Below are 20,290 nucleotides of genomic sequence, written 5' to 3'. Positions count from 1 at the left end.
ACTTTGGGGTCAGAAAGAGATTTAAGCCATCCACGCTATGCTAGACACTAGCCTTGCACACTTTTTAAATCCTTTGAGCCTTAGTTTTCTGATGTCTAAAATGGAAATATCCAGTGAGAGCTATTGAAAGAATTTAAAGGAATAGACATGGTATCTCTTTAGCCAGCTCTTGGTAATACTGAATAAATGTTACTTCTCATCTACCATTCTACTGCCCCTGGGCCAAATCAAATCAGGAACCATTCTGTTTCTATAGTGTGTGCTGGGTGCAGTCTGAGATGCCCTTTCATTCTAATTTTCATTTGTTCTATAAAGTAATGAAAAGCTGTAGAATGGTTAAGAAATGATTCAGGGAGGGAAGATGCCGGCATGCACCTCATTCCCCTTAGTTTTTCCCAGGCCTTGAGCCTTACCTGGCTGGTCAGAATCTGAATTCCCTTGGCCTTCTTTCCTTTCCATTCTGGGTGCAGGAGGAGCTGTGGATTTCCTGTCCAGAGATCTCTTCATTATCTTCCTCTGCAGTGTCCTGCCTCGGCCAGTCATGCCTGTATCAACCCCATGCCCCAGGCATGAGGGAAACGTGTTTATTTCCCTCTAAATGACAGCTCGGCAAGGGCAGATAGACGCCGCACATTGAGTCTCTGCCCTGCCCCACATCTTATGCTCAGTCTGAATCTAGTGAGTTCTCCTGGTGGCCACTGGCTCTTTTTCGACATATTTTTCCACCCCAATTCTCTTTTTTTCTTTTACCCCATGGATCTTCTCTTTATAGTTCTCCTCAGAGTCTGCCTTCTCCAGGAGGTCATCCTTCTTGGCTAAGAACTTAAAAACTTCCATCTTTCACCTCAGATTTTATAATTCAGTACAGAAAAGCAAGGGGGCTCCAGCTCCCCACTGACACTATAGGTGAGTCTTGCCTGTTTTCTCAGGTCCTGGCACTGAGGCAGGAAGTGAGGTCCAGCTACCTGCAGACTCTCTCTCTACCATTTCCCTGCCTTAACTGTAGGACACGCCCCATTTCCAGCTGGCCTGCTTACCTCTTGGCTTGTTTTTTTTGGTCTGTGTTTTGACTTGGTTGCAACTGGGCAAAGTTGGGTCCTGAGGATGGAAAAGAAAGTTTCAAAAAATCATAAATTGAGGCCTCTAACTGTTTTTAACAAAGAAGGATGCTACAGAATGACAGGTGAGCTTTGGGGAATCCAAATAGGTTCTGTGAGCCTGATATTGTTTATATTTATGGCAACACAGAGAAAAATGTGTGGTCACTTTCCCAGTCTGTTGGTATTCATCAATGCAAGGCTTTAGGCATGAAAAAAAGAAATAAAATTAGGCCATGAGTATGATAAAAATTGCTTAATGAAAAATTAGAAGAAAAAGTGAAAAATATATATTTCCTATACCTGGAAAACAGATGCTAAGAAAACAAGTGAATAAAAATCCTCCATGTCCATGTAGGGAGAAAGGAGTGGAAAGAAACAACTGCTATTCTCTGAATTGCTCCCAGAAGAGTCAAATAAATACAGCAGGAACTGAAATGATACTCAAGAAAGCAGTTCCTAGAGATGTGGGAAATTAGAGAATAAAGAAGAAAGAAGAGACCTAGAAACCCTCAAATATCTGACAAGTGGGGCTCCCTCGAGACAGGGACAGGATAGCTACTTAGTAAATATAAGTCCATGCTAACGAGATCCTTAAAGGAATCTTCAAAGGAAACCCCAAGATCCTTGTCTAAACAATTTTTAAAGCTAATCTTGGCCAAGTGCAATGGTTCATGCCTATAATCCCAGCACTTTGGGAGGCCAAGGTGGGAGGATTGCTTAAGCCCACGAGTTTGAGACCAGCCTGGGCAACCTGGCAAAACTCCATCCTATAAAAATAAAGCTAATCTTACCATTTTCTTTCCCTCCTTTTCTAACTCTTCCTCCTTCTCCTTTTTCTCCAAGCAGGATCCTGGGCTGTTGAACCCAGAGAGCTGTAAGTCTAGAACAGGAAAAGGAAGGAAAGGCTAGCTAAATAATTCCTACCATAAAGCAGTTTGTTAATGAAGCTGATCCCAGAGAATCTGTCTTCTAACTGTGCCTTTTGTGTCCAAGTGGTATTTTCTCCATAAAATGTGATCCCCGATTATCACACTTCCACCCTTTTCAAAGTCCATCACTATTCAACACACCACTCTTCCTTCCCCATCCCGTTTCTCCCATTCCTCTCTCCACTCATCTGCCCATCTATCCTGGATACTAGGTCAATAACCTTCACAACAGCCTCCTATTAAAGTATCCAGAATTAGCCCGATGATAGAGAATATAAAATAAAGAAAAACATGGGCTGCTGCCCTCTTGAAGGAATCCCTTCCCTCCCTCTCCAGTCCTTAGCCTCCACTTATCCTACCTTTTCTTTCCCCATTACTGTTAGATCTGTTGAATCGGCTCCAGAAACCAAACAAGTTAATCCGTTCCTGAAGGAACCAAGAAACAAAAGCATCATCCACTACCCTTTCAGGGGCAGTTTTTGCCTTGTCTTCTGGAATTTAGTTATGATGAAATTCTGATTCATTTTTGATACCAATTTTTTTGGGAGGGGACAGTGTCTTGCTCTGTCACCCAGGCTGGAGTGCAGTGATACAATCTTTACTCACTGCAACCTCCCCAACCCAGGCTCATGATCCTCCTGCCTTAGCCTCCCAAGTAGCTGGGACTGCAGGCATGTGCCACTATGCCTGGCTAATTTTTCTATTTTTTGTAGAGACAGGGTTTTGCTGTGTTGCCTAGGCTGGTCTTGAACTCCTGGACTCAATGGATACACCCACCTCAGCCTCTCAAAGTGCTAGGGTTACAGGGGTAAGCCCTGCACCCCAGCCCTCATTTTCCATACCATTTTCACTTAAAATTACACATTAGGCTTACCTGACCTTTTATGGAGATTAATTAATTATAATCTCTATTTCTAGTTTATTTCTAATTCAACAAATAAGGAAAACTGGGAGGAGAAAATGTCGCTTTTTTTTTTTGAAATGGAGTTTTGCTCTTGTTGCCCAGGCTGGAGTGCAACAGCATGATCTCGGCTCACCACAACCTATGCCTCCCAGGTTCAAGCAATTCTCCTGCCTCAGCTTACTGAGTAGCTGGGATTACAGACATGTGCCACCAAGCCTGGCTAATTTTTTTATATTTTTAGTAGAGACAGGGTTTCTCCATGTTGGTCAGGATGGTCTCAAACTCCCAACCTCAGGTGATCTGCCCACCTCAGCATCCCAAAGTGCTGGGATTACAGGCGTGAGACACCGCACCCAGCCCAATTTCACTGTTTTTTATTCTCCATCCCACCCCAACCAACAAAATTTGAGCATAAAAACTGACTCCACAGAAAAGAGAGGTTAGGGCACTTATATCTGAAACCTCAAATGAAATATGGAGGTCAGATGCCCCCTACCACAAACCATCCTTGTCTGGACTGAGGGAGAATCCCACTTGCCCCTGAAAGAGAATCCCACTTGTCCAAGAGTAGGGAAAGGAATGGGTGTGGTCTGAACATTCTCCCACCTGAATGCTGATCTGTTTTGCCTCTTGAGCCATCATCAGGGCCACTCCCAGTTTCTGGCTGCAGTCCTTGTTTCTGCACTTTTTCTGAAATGGAAGAAGATTACAGCCAATGATAAACACTGACTTAAAGTCACTAATAAATATTAGAGAAGTGACCCCAGCATACTGCTACCTATCTGACATTATCTTCAACTATAACATTTATTTCCAGTTCCTAGTATTGATATGATACTCCTATTCTTAATCTTTTCAGATCAAACATCATCTCCCCCACTTCCATCTAATAAACCTCTCACCAATTCCTAGAGTGCACGCATGCTCTCTCTCTCTCTCTATATATATTTTTCTCTCACCAATTCCTAGCGCACGCGCCCGCGCTCGCTCTCTCTCTCTCTCTCTATATATATACACACACACATATATATATATATATATATATTTTTTTTTAACCAGTTTCACTCTGTCACCCAGGCTGGAGTGCAGTGGTGCGATCTCAGCTCACTGCAACCTCCACCTCCCTGGTTCAAGCATTTCTTGTGTCTCAGCCTCCCACTGGGACTACAGGCACACACCACCATGCCCAGCAAATTTTTTGTATTTTAGTAGACATAGGGTTTCACTATGTTGCCCAGGGTGGTCTCGAACTACAGAGCTCAGGCGATCTGCCCACCTCGGCCTCACAAAGTGCTGGAATTACAGGTGTGAGGCACGACACCTGGCCCCAGCAATATTTTCAACCAACATTTTGGTGTCATCTCTGAAGTGAATCCTGTAGAAATTTGAAAAGAGGATTATAGGAACTCAGGTGATTTCACTTTGAAGTTTCTGACAAGTTTCTTTAGATCCAGCTGTTTGATTTAATACTCACAGCTTGATTTTCTAAGGCCTCTGAGCTACTGGGCCTCTGCTCATTTGCAAGGCTGGTCAAACCCAAAGTGACTACAGGGAGGAAACAGGATTTTGGTAATCCAATGGTTCTCAACCGGGTAGACTGTGCCCCTAAGAAGGCACCTGGCAATTACTGGAGGTAATTTTTTTGTTGTTACAACCGGGGCAGGGGGCAGAGGGTGGAGGTGGGGGCTGCTGGTTAGATGCCTCTAGAGCCTAGGGATGCTGCTAAACATCCCATGATGCACAGGACAGCCCTCTACAACCAAAAATTATCTCGCCTGAAACACCAATAGTGCTGAGACTGAGAAATCCTGAGTTAATCTGTGCCCTTATTTTTGCCACACCTATTTTGGCTAAACTGCAGAAAAACCTCATCTTCAGAATGGCCCTCAGTCTACAGGCAGGGAAGGGGACTGAAAAAAATCATTGCCCTGCTGCAATCCTAGGAGCAACAAGAGTCCTTCATGAATTATCTCACCCTTGGCACACCTGGTCAGACACGGAACTTTCTCCCAACATGGCTTAACCTGGGAGAAAATCAGGTTTAATAAAAGGAAGATTTCATTTTCCAGTTCTCTGTATCACAAGAGAACCCCAAGATGTGCTCACCATGCCTGATGGTTCCAGGGACAGCTCCTGGAAGTTCTTCAGCATGTTGACTGGGATCCATGCACGAGAAACTGTTTCTCCAAAAAATGTCACATGGTACTTAGACTGAAATAAAAGACGGTCCTGTTATGGCCTCCTGTCCTGCTCTCTGCTTTTCTCCTCTAGCCAGAACAGACAGGGAGAATGGGAATTCACCCATAAGGAGGTGCTGGGCCTCACATGCTCCCTCGAAGCCTGACTCATCTACCCTACCCTCATTCCAATCGGTTTTCCATTCTAACCTCAGGAATCCTAGCCAAAGCATATTTGTCAAAACCACTAATCCCCTGACAGTGGATAAATATTTAATTAGACACGAGTTTGTTTCTACTGTATGTGTGAGTACTTATGTCTGTGTTTGTCATCCTAGTAAAGTGTTTTCACTTGCTTCTGCTGGCTATGTCCATGTCTCTAATCTGTACATCTGTGAGGATGCATTTGTTCATTACTTTGGCCTGAGCTCCTCTAACCCTGAACCAGGAAACTCACCGGCAGAGAATCAAGATGGGAAGTAAAAAGAAAATATTCCCCCAAGTCAGGATCAGATTCTATCATGCCTGGCCACCTGGAGAAGGTAGTTGGGTGTAGGGTACAGAAGAGAAGGGATTAGATGAACAGAACACAACCTCATCAATGTACATGCACAGAAAAGAGCAGTATGTTTTTGTTTTTTTCTGAGACAGGGTCTCACTCTGTTGCCCAGGCTGGAGTGCAGTGTTGCAACCATGCCTCACTGCAGCTTCGATATCCCAGGCTCCAGTGATCCTCCCACGTCAGCCTCCTGAATAGCTGGGACTACAGGAATGTGTGCCACCACAGCCAGCTGTTTATTTTATTTTTTGCAGAGATGGGGTCCCACTATACAGCCAGGACTTATCTCAAACTCCTGGGCTCAACCAATCCTCCCACCTCAGCCTCCCAAAGTGCTGGGATTACAAACTTGAGCCACTTCGCTCAGCCAGCAGTATGCTTTGCAAAAAAAAAAAAAAAAAAAAGATCCAAAAAATAGATTCCCATCCCATCAGCCCCCCCTCTGGTGGTCACTACTGAATGACTCAGATGAGGAAGGACTTCCACTGATGCACACAGGAGCACAGAATATACCTAGTGAAGGTATCTTATCCTTCTGAACCATCCCACAATCCTAAGAACAAAATCTTTGACTAGGGACATCTCCAAAGAAGAAACTGTCCCACTTTTCCTTGTTATCTTTACTTTGTATCTCTCAATCTCAATATTTTTATTTATTTTTGAGATGGGGACTCACTCTGTCACCCAGGTTGGAGTGCAGTGGTGCAATCTTGGCTGACTGCAACCTCTGCCTCCTGGGTTCAAGTGCTTCTCCTGCCTCAGCGTCCTGAGTAGCTGGGACTACAGGCATGTGCCACCATGCCTGGCTAATTTTTGCATTTTTAATAGAGACAGGATTTCACCATGTTGGCCAGGCTGGTCTCAAACTCCTAGGCTCAGGTGATCTGCCCACTTTGGCCTCCTAAAGTGCTGGGATTATAGGCATAAGCCACCATGCCCGGCCATTCTCGGTATTTTTAAATGCCTCAGATGCACCCTCTTCTTTCTACCAGTTGGGGTAGCACTATCAGACCCTTTTTACAGGGAGCTATCACCTCCATGCTGAAACCTCCAGAAAACACTCTCTTTCAAAGCCTCCAGGCTTGGTACTTTATCTTTTCTCTCACCCCATGCTCTAAGGCCAGAACCATTTCAATTACAGATGTTTCCATTTCCTTCCCTCCCTGCTTGAATCTACCTCTCCCAAGTTTGTGAGGGATGCTCTATGTCATAGTGCCCTACCAGGGGTAACCGTACTGCTTGGCCCAAATGATGGATCCTGGGACATAGGAGGCATAGGCCACATCACTCTCAAGCCCCGTCCAGGTCTCCTCAGGAATATCACAGCGATTATACTCCATGTCTGCCAAAAGACAGAAGGAATAAAGGAACAGGAAGAGACTCATTAGGAGAAAGAGCTGGATGAGGACAAGAAGGAAATTGATATATGCAGCAGGTGGGACCAAAAGGGCACCTGGGGGATCAGCACAGAGGAAGAAGAATAAAGACCCATGGAGAAAATGCAGCTGGAACCAGTGGAAGTAGGAATGCTGCCTCCTCATACTCTATAGAAAGAAATTCCACGCTCCTGCTCACACCCCTGTGTGTCTGACTATGCTCCCATCTATGGAGCACCATGAGATAATTTCTCTGAGACTAGGTTTTCTCATCTGTAAAATAATTGGGCTGGACTAGATCATCATCATCTCTTCCAACTAGTTTCAAACATCCTAGAATTCTAAGCATACCAGATCTCTCTCATCTGTTTTCCCCCATATATCCTATATCCCTCCCCATCCACCAACCCAATACCAATATTCTAATCAGGACTGACAGGGGCAGACCAATGCTCATACATTTAGATTCCAGGCCCCTCCCAAGATCACTTTGCAGGGCGTCTTCCTCCAGACTTTTCTGCCCAAATTCATCTCCATATGACAGGCAGCTCCTTCCTCTCTCCCAAGCACTACAAGGACCCACTGAGTGTTAACTGTATTTATGTAGTATTTAATCTAAATGATAAGTTCAGAGAAAGAAAAGGAGGAACAATAAAACCTGAATGAAAACATTTCCAGTCTTTTCTACCTGTATTCTGGTCACAGGACCAATTATCTGGGAGAACTGAGGGGTCAACGTTTCCACACAGCCGCCTCCATTTCCCACAGTTTGGGAAGGAACACTGGACCCAGACCAGGCATTGATCTGTGAGAAGGGAAAAATGAAATAAGAGACTTAAAAATATGCTCTTCCTTCTTTAATTCAACTAAAATCAGCATAACCCTCCCAACTCCCAGAATCACATAAAGAGCGACATAAGAGATCAACCAGCCCGATCCCTGACTTATAAGTGGGAAACCAAGGCTCAAAAAGGTAACTGGCTTGCTGAGGATCAGCTAACATGGTGATAGAGCTGAACTTAGAACTCAAGTCTCATGTCTTGATCTTTTTCCTGTACTAGGCTACCGTGTCTCCTCACCGCAAGGCTGAAAAGAATGTTTCTTGTATTGACAGTTCTTAAATTAGAAGGCTGCCTAGCATCTTTCCAGATAGTTAGTGCCTTGTTCTCTGCTGGCATAACACTACTGAGTTCTTCTGAAGGGCTAACCAGCATCTCTTTTGTGCACAACATCCAGAGTTCTTATCCAAATCCCAACTGATTTACTTGTCACCAAATCACCAAGTTGCAACCTTTAGGACCAACAGTGTCTGAGTTCACTTTTGTCCAAAAGACACAGATTAAGCCTATCACTTCTCCATCATCTATTAACTTTGGGCCCTGCTCAAAGGCCAAGCCTTCCTTTTATCCATTACCTTCCAAACCTCCACCTCTCCTAAGCTGACTCACGTCCCTCAGCCTCTCTTCTCTCCCACTGAAACTCTTCCATTGTGGTCTTGGAAACTCCACTGACTTGAGCAACAAAAGTCCACATATCCTCAACCTCATCTCTGAACTTCTATCTCCTTTTTGAAGCCTGGAGACCCACTAACGACACTGCCCCACCCAAACCACCCCCACCTGCAGCCCTGTAAGTGGAGTCTGTTCCTCTCACACTCCCCATGTCTCTTGAGACTAAAAGCTGGGCCAGCATTATCATTATTCTCATTGCTACTACTCCCCAACTCTTATAAAAACCCCTCCTCCCTTGAGGTCTATGCCATGGGACTATACCTGCCTCTCATCTCCCTTGTAGAGCTGCTGGCATCTGATTCAGTCGTCTCTCCACCTCCTGCATCTGCAGGAACTGCACACTCTCTGAGCCACTTATCCAAACATCCTCACTATAAAAATGCCCCATCCTTCCACCTCACTTGCTCAAAGACTCCTATAGCAACTTTCATTTTATCTGGCTCTCCAACCGACTGCCCGTACCATCCTTTCCATCTGGAAGCAATTTCCATTCTTCACTCTGTTCCACCCAGGTTTGATTACTTGACATGTACTTGGATTCTCTTGTAGACACCTTCAGCTCCCTTTCCCACAGTCCTTCCTTGCACCCAGATAGCAAAATACCAACTGGTATGAACCCTCTCTCCACTTTTTCTGAGCCTACACTCAAGCAATTGAGTTGAGAGAGAAAAATCACATAACAGACACATAGGTATCTCTATATATTCCCTATTTAACATTATCAACCAATATATTTCTCTAGTAAGTTCACTCTCTCCCACTGCCAAATTTTACCTTAAATACCTGATCATAAGGGATGGCCCCTAATCCCATCCTTCTAAAATCATCCCTCAGAAAAGAAGCAGACTTGCATATGGTTCCTTTCAAAATATCACATATAAGAGAATTTTCGCAACTATTTTTTTTTTTTTTTGAGACACAATCTCACTCTGTTGCCCAAGCTGAAGTGCAGTGGCACAATCTTAAGTCACGGCAACCTCCACTTCCCAGGTTCAAGTGATCCTCCCACTTCAGCTTCCCAAGTAGCTGGGACTACGGGCATGCACCACCACACCCAGCGAAGTTTTTGTATTTACTGATAGAGGTGGGGTTTCGCCATGCTGCCAAGACTGGTTTTGAACTCCTGGACTCAAGCAATCCACCCTCCTCAGCCTGCCAAAGTGCTGGGATTACAGGGGTGAGCCACCACACCTAGCCTCAATTACCTTATCTTGAAGAACAAAGTACTGGTTGGGAATAATACATTAGTCTTAAATGACAGTTGCCAATGATAATTTTGGATGTTTACAGAGGTGACCTAGCAAGACTAGAAAAAGAGTAGGAAGAGGGGCCAGGAATCATATAAATTAATATAGATCAATAATACAAATTATTAGCTGTTAAAGCAATGAGTATTCATAAGAAAATGAGTAGGAAAAAAATCACTACAATGATATGGAACTGGAAATTTATGGCTTGGAATGATATTTTTGACAGGAGCACTGTGCTTTTTTAAAAAAAGTTTCCTTTCAAGTAACCTAAAGGAAAAGATAATGTGCTCTGGAAAACTGTGTTTGATGCCCAGATGTGGCTCTATTATAATGAAGACTGATGTCACAGACACACGTTAAGAGGATTTCACTTGACCACTCATTCTTGAAACACTAGCTTCCTAGGTTCTCTGATGCCTCATTCTCCTGCCACCCTCCCCACCATTTTCTGGCAGCTTCCCCTGAGTCTCCTTTGCTGGGTTCTCCTTGTTCTTCAATCTCTAAATGTCAGGGGTACCAAAGCCCAGTCATGGGCCTTCTCTCCCCATAATACACTTTCTTCTGAGGCAAGCTCACCCATTCCCATGGCTTTGAAATCCATTTTCATACCTGACAGCACACAGCTCTTTACTTACAGCCTCTGTTCTGGGCTCCAGATTCCTAAGCCATTTTGTTCTTGACATCTCATCTGGATGTCTCACAAGGATCTCAAGCCTAAATGTACCCAAACCTGAAAGCTTGATCTTATCCCACAAATTTATTCTTCCTCTACTCTTTCCCATTTTCTTTCACTTAACTGTTCAAGCCAGAAACCAATCATCCTTGACATATCCTCCCTACCTCCAGCCTTCCAATATCCAATTCATTACCAACTTCTAACAATTTTACCTCCAAAACATACCTTAAAACCATCCACTTTTCTCTTTCTCTACTTTCATCATCCTAATCCATTTTATTTTTATCTTTTTAAAATATTTATTTTTTTGAGATAGGGTCTTGCTCCATTACCCAGGCTGGAGTGATGTGGTATGAACATAGCTCACTGCAACCTCAAACTCCTGGGCTCAAGTGATCTTCCTGCCTCTGCCTCCCAGAGTGCTTGGATTACAGGTGTAAACCACTGTGCTCAGCCATCATCCTAATTGAAGCCACCAAAATACCTAATCCTACTATTAACTTCTTAACTGGTCTATTCTTGTCTTCTCATACTCCATCTCCAATTAATCACCAAAGGCTCCTTTTAAAACAATAATTTGAAGATGTCACTTCCCTGGTTAAAACCCACCAGTGACTTCCCACTGCGCTTAGGACATGTTCACTCTGTACACGGTCTTTGACCTAGCCATTGCCTCCCTCTTTCCAGTCATCCAGAGCCACTTTCCCACCTTGCCTCCCTTTGCTCTCTGAACTCTGCAATCACACTGGCTTTCTTTTAGTATCTGGAACATGCCACACTTTACCCTACCTAAAACTTTTTCTTCACTTGGATAACTTCTATTCTGCCTTCAGTTTCCAGATGAAATACCGTTTCCTTAGAAATGCACTCCCTGACTGGCCCAGTCTTACATCTCATGACACTCTGCTCTTTTCCTTCCCTGTACTTCATGCAAATTGTATTCAAATACTCCTTCCTGCTGCAGGAGCACTCACCTCTCCTTGGTAACTATAAGAAACAGAAAGAATAGTTTATCTATAGCAGGAGTCTGATACATCAACAATCACAATTCAACTCGCAAGCACCACCTAGAGGGTGAAACCCCATCTGCCTGCCTAAGATCTAGTCCATGCGGTAATTTTTTTTTTCAATTTTTTAAAATATAAATTCACTTTTTTTTTCTTTTTTATAGAGATGGGGGTCTCACTATGTTACTCAGGCTAAACTTGGATCCTGAGCTCAAGCAAGCTTCCTGCCTCAGCCTCCCAAAGTGCTAGGATTACAGGCGAGAGCCACTGTGCCCAGCCCCTTGCAGTAATTCTAAGAGGTACAAGAAACAGAGCAACACAAAACTAATGACACCAATTTACTTGAGCTAACCAGAGATCAGGTCAGTGGGGTCTGCAGTATCCCAAAAGTTCTCAACAAGTACATCTGAGTTTATATAGTCACAGAAAACCAAAGGAAAAACCTTTTAGTTTCCTTTTTGACTCTACCTAGAAAGAAACTCCCTTGGGGTAGTCTGAACTCCAGACCACCCCGTTGTTCAAATTAGATTTATACCTCAGTGCCTTATGTTACCATGTTATTATAACAAGAGGAATGGTTTATTGACTTGGACTACCTTGTTTGATGCCTGCATAAGCCTGGTCATTTTTTTTTTTTTCTTGTATCAGTGAGGGTCTCACTGTGTTGCCCAAGCTGGCCTCAAACTCCTAGCCTCAAGTGATCCTCCTGCCTTGGTATTTTTGAATTTTTGAACATACTAGTATATTCTATGATCTATTTCATTTCTTGTCATAAAATTTCCCATTATCACCTTGGTTATTTCATGTAATATATTTATTATCTAACACATTAAACCTATAAATTCTCTGAAGGAAGTGTTGTCAGTTTTGTTCCTCACTGTATTTTGGCCTCTGGTGCAACACTTGGCACAAAACACAAGGCGCTAGTAACTGTTGTTAAAAGAATAAATGAATTCATATCTATCCTTACCATGCCTCCATCTAATCTTGAAGGCTAAGGATGATGAATAAATCCTCTGAATCTCTTTCCACTCCCATCTCTTCAATGTTGCCCTCTACAATTTTCCCTCAGCATGTAAGTATGCTCAAGTCTCTCTCTTTTAAAGTTATAAAATAAAAAGCCCTCCCTCAACTCTGCACCCATTCTTTTTTATCTATCATTTTCTCCCTCTTATTTAAACTAATTGAAAGTGTTTACTCTTCAACCAGCTATAAGCTGCCATGCATGTTTACCAACCCTTTCAGTAATAACCAAACCTCTAACAGCCTCCTCTGTGATATCCTTGAGCTTATGTCTATCCTCTTTGACTTCTTTATGATGGCATTTGACATGGCTGAGCATCCCTCTTTCTTTCTTTTTTATAACAACAGGAATGGTTTATTGACCTGGACTGCCTGGCATCTCTCCTACCCTGGCATCTGTGATACCATTCCTGATTTTTTTATTACCTTTCTGACCATGTCTTCGTTTTCTTCCTGGGAAACATCTAAAATGCTTTGTACATAGTAGGGACCCAACAACTATGGATTATGTGAATAAATGACTAAATGAATGAATGAAATTCTTTTAGCTGCATATTTTCCAACAAGCAGCTGTGAGAGATAAATTATATTGGGGGCTGGGTGCGGTGGCTCACGCCTGTGATCCCAGCACTTTGGGAGGTTGAGGCAGGTAGATCACAAGGTCAGGAGATCGAGAACATCCTGGCCGTGGTAAAACCCCATCTCTACTAAAATACAAAAAATTAGCCAGGCGTGGTGGCATGCGCATGTATTCCCAGCTACTCGGGAGGCTGAGGCAGAGGAATCGCTTGAAACTGGGAGACGGAAGTTGCAGTGAGCCGAGATTGTGCCACTGCACTCCAGCCTGGTGACAGAGCAAGACTCCATCTCAAAAAAAAAAATCATATTCTTTGCAGAGTTTTCTCTAACATCCTAACCCTGCCTCTCTGCTCTATCTCAAGTTTTCAGGCCAAGTAGGTTTTCCAAACCAGTGGAACTCACCAAAACCACTTCTCTCTCCTTTTTGCTGGTCCCTGATTTGGAAATGATCCTGAACTGTTTTCTTTAGTTGGTCTTTCTGTCTGAGCTCATGTCCACTTTGAGTTTTCTCTACCTTCTCATCTCCTAGGAAGAAAAAAGAAAACATGGGGTGGGGAGATGAAGAAGGCAATCTTTGTGGATAGTAAACGTCGGTGAAAGAAGGAAGAAGAATCACAGCCTAATAGTTTCAAGCCTTGGGCTGAAAATTCTCAGCCTGCCTATGGTCCCATTCCCTAATTTCCTGGAGCAAGTACTTGAACCAGGCTTCAAAGCTGTACTTACCAGCTTCCGTCTTTCTTTTGCTTAAAGAGAGTCTACTGGATTTCTTCTCAGAGGGTGCAGGATCTGGTTGGCCTAGCTTAGGTGTCCTTATCTCAGGGACAGCTACACCTTCCCAAGACACTGAAATCTCTTGAGCTTGTGGTACCTCCTCTCTGAAAATGAGATTTTATTTTAATGAAAGGTAAAAAGAAAGCAACTGCAGAATCCTTCTTTTGAAAAAACCCAAGAGTAAAAGACAGACAAATCCTAGGCTCTGTAAGGCCCCTGAGGTCATTTCATAAATCTACTTGCCTATTTTTCCCAAATCAAACAGGTATCTTTCCTGAACTGAGAGCAATCTATAGAAATATGATAAATGACCAGAAAGACAGACAAACAGATAGACAGACTGACTGACCATGATTTACCAATGTGTAGTCCATTCTGTGTTCACCTTGCCTCACTGAGATAAACTTACCCATCAGCATTGTCAGTATCAGTAGCAGAAGCAGTAATTCCTGGCTCCTTGTCTGATTGGGTAGATACTATGGGCTGGGCACAAGAAGTCTCTGAAAAATCAAGGCCAGATCCCATCCCTCCCAAAACAAAATACTATAAGCAGAGAAGCAATAAAACAACCATTCTATTATTCCCTAACATTTTCATTCAAGTGTCTTCTCCCTGCAGCCTGAAAGAGCCTACCTTTGACCTCTTGTCATATCACAGAACTTTAGCTATTTAAATGTTCAGGAAAAACTACAAATATATATATATATCTTTCTGCAAGCCTTTCCAGATTGATGTGCCTCATTCCAGGATGGTCAGGTAATAATTTTGTGTACATAAAAAAATTATAGGCCAGGCACGGTGGCACATGCCTGTAATCCCAGCACTTTGGGAGGCCAAGCGGGTGAACTGCCAGAGCTCAGGAGTTTGAGACCAGACTAGGCAATATGGTGAAACCCCATGTCTGCTAAAATACAAAAAATTTGCCAGGTATGGCAGCATGCACCTTTAGTCCCAGCTACTCAAGAGGCTGAGGCAGGAGAATTTCTTGAACCCAGAAGGTGGAGGTTGCAGTGAGCCAAGATCACGCCACTGCCCTCCAGCGTAGGTGACAGAACATGAATCCGTCTCAAAAAAAATAATAAGTAAACAAATGAAACAACAACAAAACCCCATAATGGCTTGAAAATTTAGGTAAGACTATATATAAATTCTGAAGTCAATGTAATCTACTTTTTCTAAAAATATGTACCCTTTATCTAAGGTGGTTTATAGTACTGTTGATAGAAGATGAAGTATTTTTAAAATATGTTGAAGTTTCATCTAATATTACCTTACTTAGAAGATGGGAGAGAAAGAGAGAAGCTGTAAGATTTAATTCTCCCTCTCAGGTAACAGTCACTCTGCCTAACTAAAACCCTTTTTTCTTACTACATGCCATACCCAAGCGCTCCTGAAGGGACTTCTGCAGCACAATCTGGACAATCTCCTCAAATTCTGCATTGGTAAGACTTGACTTTTCCTGCAGAGACAAGGGTAGGGGAGGAAAACCACTTATCTGTCCATTGTTTTCCCCTCTGAACAGTTAGGGAAGCCTCCTTTAGATGAGGCAGTAAGTTTGGAAGACTGAAAGCATGCAGTCAGCATACCTAAAGAGGCCATGTACTCTATCACAAATCTCCTGGGTATAAATGAGTCAAAGGAAAGAGAAAACTGTATAACATCTCTGTCCACTTCTACTCCCATCTCTAACCCACCTCATCTCATTATTTCCTGCTAAATTCTTTCATCAGAACATTTTTGACCTCTCTGAGGAAAAATTAAAAAATAGAAGCCCTCCAAAAGGAATACAAACCTGAAACTACAGGGTATATTTTCCCAACGTGAAAAGACTGTTTATCTAGCCTGAGCCAGGGGCAGGGATGAGGAAATGTCCTACCAGAGCCCACCAATGTGACTGATACCTTTTCTTTCTTCTCTGCTTGCTTGTTGTTTTGTGCCTTTCTTTTTTTTTCCTGGCCCCTGCTGGAAGCATTGTTTGTGGTTGCTTTTTCCTCCTTCTTTAACCTGGCCTTTGGCAGGCTTATCCTGGCCTCTGTCTCTGGGGGACTGATCCCCAGGGTCTCCTCTTTGGGTGAGTTAGGGCTAAAAGGTATCAGGTTGTAAGATTTTTGTGCAGGTGGGGCAAAGATTCTCTTTGGTCCCTTTCCACATTCTGAAAGAAATGTGATCAAGTGGAATTTGTGAAACATACAATCTAACAGAGATTGCCAAACATTACCCTTTGACTGGCCATAACAGAATTATATGGAGAGAGCTTTTATCAAATTCAGATTCCTGGGTTTCTTGCTGCCTACTCCACTCCCCAGCCCTGAGATGCTGATGAGGTAGTTTGACATGAGAGGCCTAGCAATCTGGAATTTTACAAGGCTAGTTGATTCTGATATGCTTCCAGGTTTGGGAACTACTAAATCAAAGGTGATAAATATAAACATGCAGGAAACTGAATTATCCAAATGTGAAACTGTATAATTTGCTCCAATTATTCAAATGTGAAACTGTATAATTTTTACTTTAGATAAAATGTTATGGAAAATTAAGAGCAATTTAAAAAAAACTAGTCAAAATCTATAAATTATTCACAGCTCTTATGCCATCTCCTCAATAAAAATTATAATGATCCTCCCCAGGTATATCTTTCTTCTGAGCTTCCTTAATACTTTGCACATAGCTGGTGGTATTTACCACATTCAACTTTATAATAGGTATTTAAATGCCTTTTCTCTCCCTATGAATTCATACGTTCCTTGAGCAGGACTGTTTTTAAGTCATATTTCTTTCATTCAAGGCATCTAGCAGAGTAGTAATTTCACCACAGTGGGCACAGAATATAATGGGACCTGAACCATCCTTTGGTGGAAAGGATGTCCAAAAGGAGAAAAATGAGAGAAATGTAGAAAGTGAATGTTCCTCACTCTTGACTCACCTTCTTTATTCTGCAATGTTGTCATCATTCAGCTTAAAAACTACACTCTGTGTGCCTCTGTTAGAAAAAAAGAAATTAACTGCTAAGACTCTAATTAAACAAGATTTTAAACTTCCTTCTCTCCATCTTGAGGTCAAAACCTCTTTGTTTTAGACCCATGGACTATGCTTCTGCATCCTTGACCTCCTCTGTGGTGCCAATTACATGCCTCTGTGGTACAAATTACATGCCAAGGAATAATGACAGCTACTGTTTTAAAGATTAGCAACAATCAAGAGTGGGTATGGTAGCTCACACCTGTAATCCTGGCACTTTGGGATGCTGTGGCAGGCAGATCACCTGAGCCTAGGAGTTTAAGACCAGCCTGGGCAACACAGCAAAATCCCGTTTCTACAAAAAATAAAACAAATTAGCCAGTATGGCGGCACACACCTGTAGTCCCAGCTACTCTGGAGGCTAAAGTGGGAGGATCACATGAGCCCAGGAGTCAGAGGCTGCAGTGAGCCAAAATCATGCCCCTACATCCCAGCCTGGGTGACAGAGTGAGACCCTGACTCAAAAATTAAAAATAGATAAACAAATAAATATTAGCAGCAATCCTTAGTGTTTTATGTGCCTAGAACCATGTCCAACATAACGCAGGCAGCAGAAATGGTACTGGTAGTACCGAAGCATAGGTAGTAGTAGAGCAGTGATAGTAGGGTATGAATAATCCTGGCAGTTAAAGAGAGTTTTCTTCAGAAGGATAGCCTCATTTCATAAGCCTCTCCTAAACACTTAAAACACACACATAATTTGGTAATTCTCTGACCTCACTCAGAGGTCTCTGTGCATAGAGAAGCCCCACTTTGAACATCATTATGATGTTTATTTTCCCTTTCTTAGATCCTCAGTCCAGTCAATTTTCCAATGTACTGGATTCTACCAATCTCCAGTCATAGCTCAGAAATATTTGGTAACCAGCACAGGTCCCCAGAGAATTTAATATCTTCTTCCTTATTCTACCTTAGAATCTAATAATGAAAAATTAAATTAGTGCCTTCTTTGATATTCATAGTTCATCTTCAGCAATCTACTCACAGATGTTCCACACGACAATATGTTTCTTGATTACTACTGACACTGTGACTAATGGTAACGGCTAACATTTATTGAGCACTGGCTATATTCTTTATCCTTTATGTAGCATTCCATTTAATTCTCACAACAGATCTATGATGTGGATAACATTTTACACCTGGGAGAAATTCAGGCTTAAAGAGAATTAAAGATATTAAGTCATTGATAAGTAGTAAAATCAGGATTAGAACCTGTCTGATTTCAAAGTTTGTGCTAACAACTGGCTACGCGACATCCTAACAGTCTAATTCAGTACTTCACCACCATTTTGCTATCACAGCACACACAGAAAACATACATTAAAAGCGTATACTGAAGCACATAGAAAATGACATTTCCAGGTACTCTGAGGGTAAAAGAACCAGGCAGAAGAAATTAGTATCTACACAGCTACAAGCTATTCGTGACCCAACAGTGTGCCAAGGCTCACCCTGGAGACATTCCAATATTTTTATTTTCTAATTTATGCTTTCCCACTACTGATATTATTTCCACACAGCTTTTTAAAAAAGTTTTTCTAAGACTATACTTTCAGGGATCATTTCTATAGTGTGTTAAAAAAGTTTTTCTTGCCGGGCGCGGTGGCTCACGCCTGTAATCCCAGCACTTTGGGAGGCCGAGGCGGGTGGATCACGAGGTCAAGAGATCGAGACCATCCTGGTCAACATGGTGAAACCCCGTCTCTACTAAAAAAATACAAAAAATTAGCTGGGCATGGTGGCGCGTGCCTGTAATCCCAGCTACTCAGGAGGCTGAGGCAGGAGAATTGCCTGAACCCAGGAGGCGGAGGTTGCAGTGAGCCGTGCCATTGCACTCCAGCCTGGGTAACAAGAGCGAAACTCCGTCTCAAAAAAAAAAAAAAAAAAAAAAAAAAAAGTTTTTCTTTCCAACCTTTATTTCACATTCAAGGGGTATATGTGCAGTTTTGTTACGTAGGTAAATTGCAATGTCATGGGATTTAGGGCAGAGATAATTTTGTCTCACAGGTAATGAGCATAGTACCCAATAGGTAGTTTTGCAGTCCTCACCCTCCACCCTCAAGTAGGCCGCAGTGTCTATTGTTCCCTTCTTTGTGTCCATGTGTATGCAATGTTGAGCTCCCACTTATAAGTGAGAACATCCAGTATTTGGTTTTCTATTCCTACGTTAATTCACTTAGAAGAACAGCCTCCAGCTCCATCTATGTTGCTGCAAAAGACATGATCTTGCTCTTTAACACAGCTGCATAGTATTCTGTGCCACCCGGCTTTCAGAAGAAAACTGTCTCTTATTTTATGTTAACCTTAACTTCTTATAGCCCTTCTACCCAGTTTTCTTAGGCTTAAGTGATATACGCCATTCTTACTTTTATAACCATTATAAAAAGCATTATAGCTCTGGGAAGACCTTTAGGGATAATAAAGCCCCATCTCCCCTTTCTACAGATGGAAAAAAAAAATATGCTGAGAGAGGTTAAGTGGGCCAGGCGCAGTGGCTCACGCCTGTAATCCCAGCACTTTGGGAGGCCGAGGCAGGTGGGTCAGGAGTTCAAGACAAGACTGACCAACATGGTGAAACCCTGTCTCTACTAAAAAATACAAACATTGCCGGGCGCAGTGGCCAAGGTGGGCAGATCACGAGGTCCAGAGTTTGAGATCATCCTGGCCAACATAGTGAAACCCTGTCTCCACTAAAATACAAAAATTAGCTGGGCGTGGTGGCTCGCACCTGTAGTCCCAGCTACTTGGGAGGCTGAGGCAGGAGAATTGCTTGAATCCGGGAGGCGGAGGTTGCAGTGAGCCAAGATTGCAACACTGCACTCCAGCCTGGCGCCTGGTGACAAAGCAAGACTCTGTCTCAAACAAACAAACAAAATTAGCTGGGCATGGTGGTTCGTGCCTGTAATCCCAGCTACTTGGGAGGCTGAGGTAGGAGAATTGCTTGAACCGGGACCCGGGAGGCAGAGGTTACAGTGAACTGAAATCTCTCCACTGCACTCCAGCCTGGGCTACAGAGCGAGACTCCATTTCAAAAAAAAAAAAAAAAAAAGAGGTTAAGTGGTTTGCCCGAAGACTCAGTGTTAATATATATTGTTAAGCTTAGATGAACCTAGGACTTTTGCCTCTCAATTCTACTAAAAACATATCTATTCTACTCAGTGATCTTGTTTCTGGCTGTTGGTTTTGAGCAGTTTGAAAGCCCTGCAACCGAAACTCATTGTTCTAAATCTGTGATCTCCCACCATAAAGAGATCCAAAAGTAGCATAAAATGATCATTTGGTTCATATACACTTCCCTTTTAAGGATCAGAACATTTTAAAACCTTAAATGGCCAAACTTCTTCAAAGTATGTGGTTCCTCTCTCTAGACCATAAGATAAACTTAAAGGGTACTGAGGTTTTGACAG

At 42.7% G+C, this 20,290-nt stretch overlaps 1 protein-coding gene across 19 annotated transcripts in view; it reads right to left on the bottom strand.

Moving 5' to 3' along the window:
- ZCWPW1 (zinc finger CW-type and PWWP domain containing 1) overlaps positions 1-20,290 on the bottom strand; it is a 51,159-nt gene that overhangs the window by 25,656 nt on the left and 5,213 nt on the right. For 7 of the 19 annotated variants that reach the window (XR_010342801.1, XM_012474733.2, XM_012474734.3 and 4 more), the window contains 14 exons: positions 15,764-16,842; positions 15,243-15,321; positions 14,272-14,389; positions 13,815-13,966; positions 13,494-13,616; positions 7,734-7,850; positions 6,891-7,011; positions 5,568-5,643; positions 5,040-5,144; positions 3,540-3,623; positions 2,389-2,455; positions 1,892-1,980; positions 1,038-1,098; positions 414-545 (listed from right to left, as the gene is read on the bottom strand). Coding sequence is in view for 18 of the 19 variants with exons in the window: in XM_012474733.2 (XP_012330156.2) it covers positions 414-545; positions 1,038-1,098; positions 1,892-1,980; positions 2,389-2,455; positions 3,540-3,623; positions 5,040-5,144; positions 5,568-5,643; positions 6,891-7,011; positions 7,734-7,850; positions 13,494-13,616; positions 13,815-13,966; positions 14,272-14,389; positions 15,243-15,321; positions 15,764-16,051 (1,612 nt within the window). In the remaining variant the exon portion in view is untranslated. Of the gene's footprint in view, positions 1-413; positions 546-1,037; positions 1,099-1,891; positions 1,981-2,388; positions 2,456-3,539; positions 3,624-5,039; positions 5,145-5,567; positions 5,644-6,890; positions 7,012-7,733; positions 7,851-13,493; positions 13,617-13,814; positions 13,967-14,271; positions 14,390-15,242; positions 18,381-20,290 lie in introns of those variants that run through there. The other 12 variants (XM_012474729.2, XM_064376392.1, XM_012474730.2 and 9 more) reach the window with 9 other exon arrangements.

This window comes from Aotus nancymaae, unplaced genomic scaffold (genome assembly GCF_030222135.1).
Source record: "Aotus nancymaae isolate 86718 unplaced genomic scaffold, 86718_ANA_hifiasm-v0.15.2.pri h1tg000015l_0, whole genome shotgun sequence".
In the NCBI taxonomy this organism is placed as follows: domain Eukaryota; kingdom Metazoa; phylum Chordata; class Mammalia; order Primates; family Aotidae; genus Aotus; species Aotus nancymaae.
The sequence above is the reverse complement of the archived record's forward strand: the minus strand, read 5'-3'. Positions and strand labels throughout refer to the sequence as shown.